General features: G+C 46.6%; 1 protein-coding gene across 1 annotated transcript in view; it reads right to left on the reverse strand.

The window, feature by feature from the left end:
• Positions 1–8,665, reverse strand: part of CATSPERD (cation channel sperm associated auxiliary subunit delta) — a 45,962-nt gene extending 37,297 nt beyond the window's left edge. The window contains exons 1-5 of the mRNA XM_057540470.1: positions 8,592–8,665; positions 6,883–6,937; positions 5,613–5,689; positions 3,785–3,857; positions 2,753–2,867 (exon numbers count right to left, since the gene is read on the reverse strand). Of these exons, the coding sequence (XP_057396453.1) occupies positions 2,753–2,867; positions 3,785–3,857; positions 5,613–5,689; positions 6,883–6,937; positions 8,592–8,665 (394 nt within the window). The remainder of the gene's footprint in view (positions 1–2,752; positions 2,868–3,784; positions 3,858–5,612; positions 5,690–6,882; positions 6,938–8,591) is intronic.
• Positions 8,666–8,997: the final 332 nt, after the last annotated feature.

Here is an 8,997-nt window from a genome sequence, read left to right on the forward strand (position 1 = left end):
ACCACAGTGAGATACTGTCCCACACCCATTAGGATGGCTACTATGACAGAAACAGAAAACAAGCTTCAGTGACAATGTAAAAAAATTGGAACCCTTGTGCACTGGTGGTGGGAATGTAAAATGGTTCAGGCAGTGTGGAAAACAGTGTGGAGGTTCCTCACAAAATGGAAAATATGATCCAGCAATTCCACTTCTGGGTACACACCCACCAAAAATTAAAAGCAGGGACTCAAGGAGACATCTGTATACACATGTTCAAACTGGCATTATTCACAATAGCTAAAACTTGGAAGCAGCCGAGTGTCCATTGACAGATGAATGGATAAGAAAATGTGGTCCATTCATACAATAGAATACTACTCAGTGTTAAAAAGGAAGGAAATTCTTTTTTATATATAAATTTATTTATTTTATTTTATTTATTTTTGGCTGCATTGGTTGCTGTGTGCGGGCTTTCTCTAGTTGCGGCAAGCGGAGGCTACTCTTCGTTGTGGTGCGTGGGCTTCTCATTGCAGTGGCTTCTCTTGTTGCAGAACACGGGCTCTAGGTGCGTGGGCTTCAGTAGCTGTGGCACATGGGCTCAATAGTTGTGGCTTGCGGGCTCTAGGGCGCAGGCTCAGTAGTTGTGGCACATGGGCTTAGTTGCTCCATGGCATGTGGGATCTTCCCGGACAAGGGATTGAACCCATGTCCCCTGCATTGGCAGGCAGATTCTTAACCACTGCGCCATCAGGGAAGTCCCGAAAAGGAAGGAAATTCTGACACACGTTACAACATGGATGAACCTTGAGGACATTATGCTCAGTGAAGTATGATCCCAATACCGTATGATCCCACTCATTTGAGGTCCCTAGAGGAGACACATTCATAGAGACAAAGTAGAATTGTGGGTGCAGGGCTGGGGAGGAGGATGGGGAGTTAGCTGTTGGGATGCTATTAAACAAATTGATGGAGAGAAGAGGAAGGACAGAGAGTAGACTGACTTACTTTACAAGGAGCCCTGATGGTCCCTTCATAAGTTAAATATAGAGTTTCCATCTGACCCAGCAATTCTACTCCTAGGTATCTACCCAAGAGAATTGAAAACATGTGTCAACACAAAAACTTGTACACAAATGTTCACAGCGGCACTATTCACCATGGCCAAAAGGGGGAAACGACCTCAATGTCCACCAGATGATGAATGGACACACAGAAGCGGTCAATCCATACAATGGAGTATTACTCAGCCATAAGAAAGAATGACCTCTTAATACACACTACGACATGGATGAACCTCAGAAACGTGGTGCTCAGTGAGAGAACCCAGACGAAAAAGGCCACATGTTGTGTGATTCCATTTATATGAAACATCCAGAATAGGCAAATCCACAAAGATGGAGAGTGGGTGAGTGGTTGCCAGGGGCTGGGGGAGGGGGAGGGGGAGTGACTGTGAATGAGGACAGGGTTTCTTTTTGGGGGGGATGAAAATGTTCTGGTACTCAATAGTGGTGACTTTTGCACAACATTGTGAATGTACTAAATGCCATTGAACTGTACACTTTAAAATGGTTAAAATGGTGAATTGTATGTGAATTGTATGCCCCTCCCCCCCAGAAAGGGAAAAGAGCCTTGAATTGTGAGAGAGAAAAGAATTGAACTGGAAGATCAGGAGGGGCACTGGGAGAGGATTGGGGCGTGAAGGAAAAGCCCACCAACATGGGTGAATTTTGGAGGAAGAGAGAGGAAGGTGGCGAGGAGGGAGGGATTTTAGGCAATGTAGCTGTGGGTGGGAAGATCTGTAAAGAATAGGTCAACTGATGTTTTGGAGGCAGACGCATGTTTGGGTTGGATATGACCAGTTGATGAGATGGTTATAAGACTGGCCCCCAGGGACTTCCCTTGTGGTCCAGCAGTTAAGACTCTGCGCTCCCAATGCAGGGGGCCTGGGTTCGATCTCTGGTCAGAGAACTAGATCCCACATTGCAACTAAGGGTCCATGTGCCGCAACTAAAAGATCCCGAATGTCAAACTAAAACCTGGCTCAGCCAAATAAATAAATGAATATTAAAACAACAACAACAACAACAAAAAGACTGGCCCCCAGGCAGCCCAGCTTTACTTGGGTTATCCATTCTCTGCGGCCCACTCATGCTGGGTTTACCATGATCCTCGATGGAAACACTCAGCCCCCACCCTGTGGGGTGGGGGTTCAGGCCAATTTTTATTGAATTTTAAAGGACAACGTAGGGAATTCCCCGGTGGTCCAGTGGTTAGGACTCAACGCTTTCACTGCCGGGGCCCAGGTTCAATCCCTGCTTGGGGAATTAAGATCCTGCAAGCCACTTGGTGCAGCAGAAAAAAAAAAAAAGACAATGTAATGTCCAGGGGCTGAGACTTCCCTGGTGGTCCAGTGGCTAAGGCTCCACGCTCCCAATGCAGGGGGCCCAGGTTCGATCCCTGGTCAGGGAACTAGATCCCACATGCCACAACTAAGAGCCCACATGCTGCAACTAAGAGTTCGCAGGCCGCAACTAAAAGATCCTTCATGCCAGCAACTAAAGATCCCACTCGCCTCAATGAAGATCCCACACGCGGCAACAAAGATCCCGCGTGCTGCAACTAAGACCTGACGCAGCCAAATAAATAAATAAATATTTTTTAAAAATGTCCAGGGGCTGACATCCAAGTAGTGGCATCGTCTGTACTTCTGAGCCTTTTCTCTGATGTTGGCCAAATGCAAACAAGATTAAAAAATACAAAATACGCATACCTGTAGATGCATTCCAGGAATTGGCTTCATAATCATAAACATAGACTTTTTGATTCACTACTAACAGCAATACTGAACCAGCAAAATGTGCTGATGTTACTTCTGGTATGCCAACCTAAGAATAATGACATATATGATATCAGTATGTACATCTCTTCGGACATCGATTCAGAAAGCAGTACTTCTAGACACGCATCCATGGAACGTTCATTCCAGCAAGAGTTCTCTGGGTCCTAGATATTGGGAACTATGTATCCTGGGGATTAGCTGAAAGCAAAACTGGGAGGTCGAAATTGGTGTTTGGTGCCCTAGGATAGCTAAATTCGCTCCATCTCCTTCTCCTGTGTCAAAACCTTCTCTGAGCATAGGCACTTCCCTGGTGGTCCACTGGCTAAGACTCCATGCTCCCAATGCAGGGGGCCCAGGTTTGATCCCTGGTTGGGGAACTAGATCCTGCATGCCACAACTAGGAAATCCGCATGCCGCAACGAAGATCCCAAGTGCTGCAACTAAGACCCAGCGCAGCCTACATAAATAAATATTAAAAAAAAATCTTCTGAGGATAAAGGCTACAGCATAGATGATGAATGATAAGCATAACTGATAAATGTGTCACTTATGAGAGAAACTGGTATTTTAGCAGATGGCGGAAACTTCTGGAGCATAGGTACTGTCAAATTTCTCATGATAGTTCCTGAGAGGGTACAGGTTTTTCTGTTTTGGTTGAGGGCAATTTGGGGAGGCCCTGAAATCAGTGTATGTAATCTATCACACAACCAATTACAAGGAGCTCTTGCAAGAATTCTGGTTCCTTTTTCAGGGGAAAAAAAAGCACCTGTTTTGGTAGTAAGGGCAGAATAGAATCAAGCCTTCTTTTGGCTTAGAAATTGCTCTCAATTTTTTTAAGAGGTACATCGTAAAATAAGCCCCCAAACTAACAAAAACAGACTAGCGTGGTGTTTTCTGAACTATATCTAACCCTAAGTATTACTTATTTCAAGCATCCCTCAGATCGTTCGGCAAAATAACTACCTGCATTGACGTAGGGATGGAAAATGGAAGGAGACTACTCTCAAAGCTATTCTTCGTGAGAAAAACTTGTCTTCTGAAATAAACAATAAAAGGGTTCAATTAGGACAATTTCACACAAGAGAAGAAAAAAGACAACGGCAGGCATTCTAAAAATGTTCTATTCAAATGAAATTCTTTTCTTAACAAGGAACCATTTTGCCTCTATGTATGTATGTATCTATCTATCTATCATCTATTTATTTTTGTGTGAGTAATCCTCTATAGCCTGGATATTTGACTTCTTGAAATAACATTATTTGAAAAGTGTGACCATGTCAAAAATAAAATTACATAAAATGTACATTAAGGGGCTTCCCTGGTGGTGCAGTGGTTAAGAATCTGCCTGCCAATGCAGGGGACACGGGTTCGAGCCCTGGTCTGGGAAGATCCCACATGCCGCGGAGCAACTAAGCCCATGAGCCACAACTACTGAGCCTGCGCTCCGCAACGGGAGAGGCCACGACAGTGAGAGGCCCGCGCACCGCGATGAAGAGTGGCCCCCGCTCGCCGCAACTAGAGAAAGCCCTCGCACAGAAACGAAGACCCAACACAGCCAAAAATAAATAAATTAATTAATTAAAAAAGAAAAGAAAAGAAAAGAAAAGCATATCCTTCAAAAAAAAAAAAGTACATTAAGTGACAGCTTGTTTTGCTCAGGGTGAACTTCAGTTTTGTCCTTTATTTTACTCTGATCCCGTTAAAGTAAAGGCTTTCAGACCAGGAATGTGTATGTAAAAAAGAAACAGTATGTTCCCTTATGCAGGGAACTTTTTTTTTTTTTAATATAAATTTATTTATTTATTTATATTTATTTTTGGCTGTGTTGGGTCTTCGTTTCTGTGCGAGGGCTTTCTCCAGTTGCGGCGAGCGGGGGCCACTCTTCATCGCGGTGCGTGGGCCTCTCACCGTCGTGGCCTCTCCCGTTGCGGAGCACAGGCTCCAGACGCGCAGGCTCAGTAGTTGTGGCTCATGGGCTTAGTTGCTCTGTGGCATGTGGGATCTTCCCAGACCAGGGCTCGAACCCGTGTCCCCTACACTGGCAGGCAGATTCTTAACCACTGCACCACCAGGGAAGCCCTGCAGGGAACTTTTAAGAAGCAAAAGGCCATCCATGAACATGGTATATCGCTTCCTTATCCAGATCTCCTTCTCTTGCCCCCTCCAGAAGAGTCTTATGGTTTGAGGCAGACAGGAATTACTGAGTTAATTCCTATGTATTTTAAAGTTTTGGGGACTTCCTTGGTGATCCAGTGGTTAAGAATCCGTCTTGCGACACTGGTTAGATCCCTGGGAACTAAGATCCCACCTGCTGTGGGGAAACTAAGCCCATGTGCCACAACTCGAGAGCCCGTGTGCCACAACTAGAGAGAAGCCCACACACCACAATGAAGAGCCTGTGTGCCACAACTAAGACCTGACGCAGCCAAAAAATAAATAGATATTTGAAAATAAAGTTTTGTTGCTACTGTGAATGGCACTGTTCATAACTGCCTTATGTCAAGCATCTGTGACGAGCTACACGTAATTATTTTAGTTACTTGTGTGTCTCTTCACCTGTCTTTCCCTAACTCTACCCCAACTGTGGCTCACGGGCCCAGCCGCTCCGCGGCATGCGGGATCCTCCCAGACCAGGGCTCGAACCCGTGTCCTGTGCATTAGCAGGCAGACTCTCTCAACCACTGCGCCACCAGGGAAGCCCAGAACCGTCTCTTTTAATGTTTGTGGAATCGAAGAATGAGGGCAAATGTAATGTTTTAATAATAATTAAAAAAAAGTAGCGATATCTTACCCTAGATACAGGGCTATGTTTTTCTTGCAAGGATGCTTCATCAAGCGAGTTGTCCCAGACGAAAAATACAGGTGGTCCTAGAGAGAGAGAGTCACAAAATCTTAATCCTATCAATGCTAATAAACGCCTGATGAAAACAGTTTCCTAACGTGCAACACTGAAAATGTAAAGGTGAAATCTGAATTAGGCAGGTGGACGGCATCTATGTCATTTTCCTTTTTTAAAAATAATTAATTTTATTTTTGGCTGCATTGGGTCTTTGTTCCTGCGTGCAGGCTTTCTCTAGTTGTGGTGAGCGGGGGCTACCCTTCATTGCAGTGCATGAGCTTCTCATTGCCGTGGCTTTTCTTGTTGTGGAGCACCGGCTCCAGGAGCACCGGCTTCAGTAGTTGTGGCACGCGGGCTCAGTAGCTGTGGCTCGTGGGCTCTAGAGCGCAGACTCAGTAGTTGTGGCGCATGGGCTTGTTGCTCCACGGCATGGGGGATCTTCCTGGACCAGGCTGCCTTGGCAGGCAGATCCTTAACCACTGTACCACCAGGGAAGCCCATTTTCCTCTTTTGATATTATCCTCTGGTTCTGTCAGAGGTCACCAATGGGGGAAGCTGGGTGAGAGGGACCTGGGACATTTCGGCACTGTTTTGCAGCGTGCTGTGAATCTATAATTATGTCAAAATAAAAAGTTTAAAAAGACTCACAGGATAATGATTCATATCACATCCCCTCTGTGTATATGTTACTTATTTACAGATTACTTATTATTTGAGAGGCCAGAGGCCAAAAAAAAAAAAGTTAGAAACCAGTCACTTGATTATTTAGCAATGCTGACACCACTTCTGAAATAACACAATGTCAATAGGAAAAACATTTGAGCTGACAAAATATCTTTTTCTTCATGCCTTTTAGGCACATGCAGGTGAAAGGAAGTTTCCTGCTGCACTGTGTCATGTAAACAAAGTAAGTTTGCTTCCTGTGTCACTCTGCCTTTAAAAAGTCCTATTGGATAGAATGCTGGATAAAAACTCAGGTGATCTGAGTTCTAAGCCTAGCTGCAGCTCTTGTCTTTGTTCAGGCTACTTGACTTCTCTCAATCAGCTTTTTAGTGACATGCGAAAGGTTAATGCCTATTTCAAAAGGCAATGGTAAGGATTAGATGAAGTAATGTTCTATGCCGGACACAACGCTGGCACCCAAGAAACACTAGGAAATATTAGTTCTGATCCAGCGATTAGATAAAAGTGAAGCATGAATGTTAACTGTGGAGCCACCTACCCCTTGAACTTGCTCTCTGATGTGAAACACCTTTCCTGTCCTCACCGTATGAATACTAGAGGTCAGAGATAAGAAAACATCTGTCAATGTTTATGAAACAGTCGGCATGACTCCTACCAGGTTGCCTCTGGGTTAATGGCGCAGTACCTGTTCTTGAAGCTTTTAGGGTTATGGGAGCCCCTGGGAAATCTGATGAAACAGTGGACCCTCCTAGAAACAGACATACGTATATGCAAAAATGGAGATGTGGTTCCTGAGAGCTCATTAAGGCTCATTTGCAGACCCCAAATTAGTCAAATGAGGAGTGCCTACTGCCAGATTTTGTTTTTTGTCTGCGGGGTGGGGAGGTGTTGGTGGCTGGGAGAATGTTGCTCCAGTTTACAGCAGGTTCTCAATCTTGGATGTGAGTCAGAAGCACCTGGTGGGAGCGGGAGAATTGGATGTAACCAATCTTTGCAGACTTTGAGACACATCCTGCTAGTAAATCTTGCTGGAAAGTCCTACTCCCCACTCCCTTATTAAAGGCAAGTGTATCGTTAATTTCGCTGGGTCTGTTTTCATGTCTATAAGGTTAAGGAATCACTTTGCCGTGAAACTCGTTGTAAAGATCAAATGAGGCCATGCACCAGAAATGCATTCTCTATTTCTTCAGCAAACAGGGCCCTGCTGAATGTGACAGTTCATTCCAGGCAGGAGTTCCCTGAGGGTGGGAACTGGGCTTTAGCATCTGTCCCGTGCCCACGGCACCGCATGTACAGTATTTACTAATCTAACGTTTACTGAGATCCAAAAATGTTCCGGGCAAGCAGTGAATAACAGAAAACACTCTATACCCTCCTGGAGCTAATAGCCTAGTGACAGCAACAGACAAGAAAAAATTTGTGACGAGTAACAGAATTTAGTGATTGATAGGAAAAAGCAGCTATAGGGAGAAGAGGGTCTTTAGATGAGGAAGTGTACTATTTGTCAGCATCTGAATAATGAGGAAGACGTCATGGAGAAAATCTGGAAGCAAAGCGTTCCAGGCACAGGGAGAAGCAGGCACCAAGTCTCCCCTGTTCGCGAGTTTGGCAAGTTCAAAGGACCGGTGGCTGGGAGCAGTGATTCAGGGGCGGGCAGGGGCCGCATCAGTGGTTGTCACATCCCTAGGGGACCCTTGGTAATGTCTAGAGACATGTGATTGATGGTCAAGCCTGGGGAAGGAGGTACTACTGGCATCGAGTGGGTGGAGGCCAAGGATGCTGCTCAACATCCTACAATGTACAGGACGGTCCCACCCCAGAGAGTGATCAGGCCCTAAATGTCAGCAGCGCCGCTGAGGAACCCTGCGCCAGATACGGCGCGAGGAAACTGGCTTTTATTCCGGGTGCCACAGGGAAGGGGAGTGACGAGATCAGATTCGTTTATAAACAACCCCTCTGGCTGCCAGGATGGAGAGGAGGGCACAGCCTAGGGTGATGGCGGTGGAGGTCGCTTGAAGGCATCGGAATTGGGCCAAAGTCTTGAAGTGGCAACGGGAGGACTTGGTGATGAGCTGGAGGCGGTGGGGTGAGAGAAAGGGTGGGTATCAAGTTCGCTTCCTAAGGGAGTAAACTGGGAAGCCTCAATAAGGTTGGGGAGCGGAGCATCTTTCCTGGATTCCGCGCAGGGATGAGCCTGCCCCCTCCCCGACCCCTGGCAGCACCCCAGACCCGGGAGGGCGGCCCCACCGGCACAGCGGCTGAGCTCTGGCCAGCGGGCAGAGCCGCAAGGTAGTCGCCGCCACCAGCATTAACAGCAGCATCTCGTTCTACCCGCCGCCGCTAACACACAGTTCCTCAATTGCCGCGGGTAGTAGCTTCACAGCCTGGGCATGCGCAGTCTGCCGCGGAGCCTGGGCATGCGCACCTTGTTCCCCAAGAAGCCTGAATCCGCCCATCTCAACAAGCCCTCCAGCGCCTGGGCATGCGCACACTGCCGCCCTTGGGCTGTCTACAGTTTGAGGATGGGCTTAGCGTCTCTCGGGAAGCCCAAATCCACCAGCCGTGGCGCGCGCCAGAGCTTGAGCTTGCGCGTGTCACTCAAATTCCTAAGCCCAAGTGTTTGGACCGGGCTGCCCATACGTTCCCAAAGCTG

This window comes from Balaenoptera acutorostrata, chromosome 2 (assembly GCF_949987535.1).
Source record: "Balaenoptera acutorostrata chromosome 2, mBalAcu1.1, whole genome shotgun sequence".
Lineage (NCBI taxonomy): Eukaryota > Metazoa > Chordata > Mammalia > Artiodactyla > Balaenopteridae > Balaenoptera > Balaenoptera acutorostrata.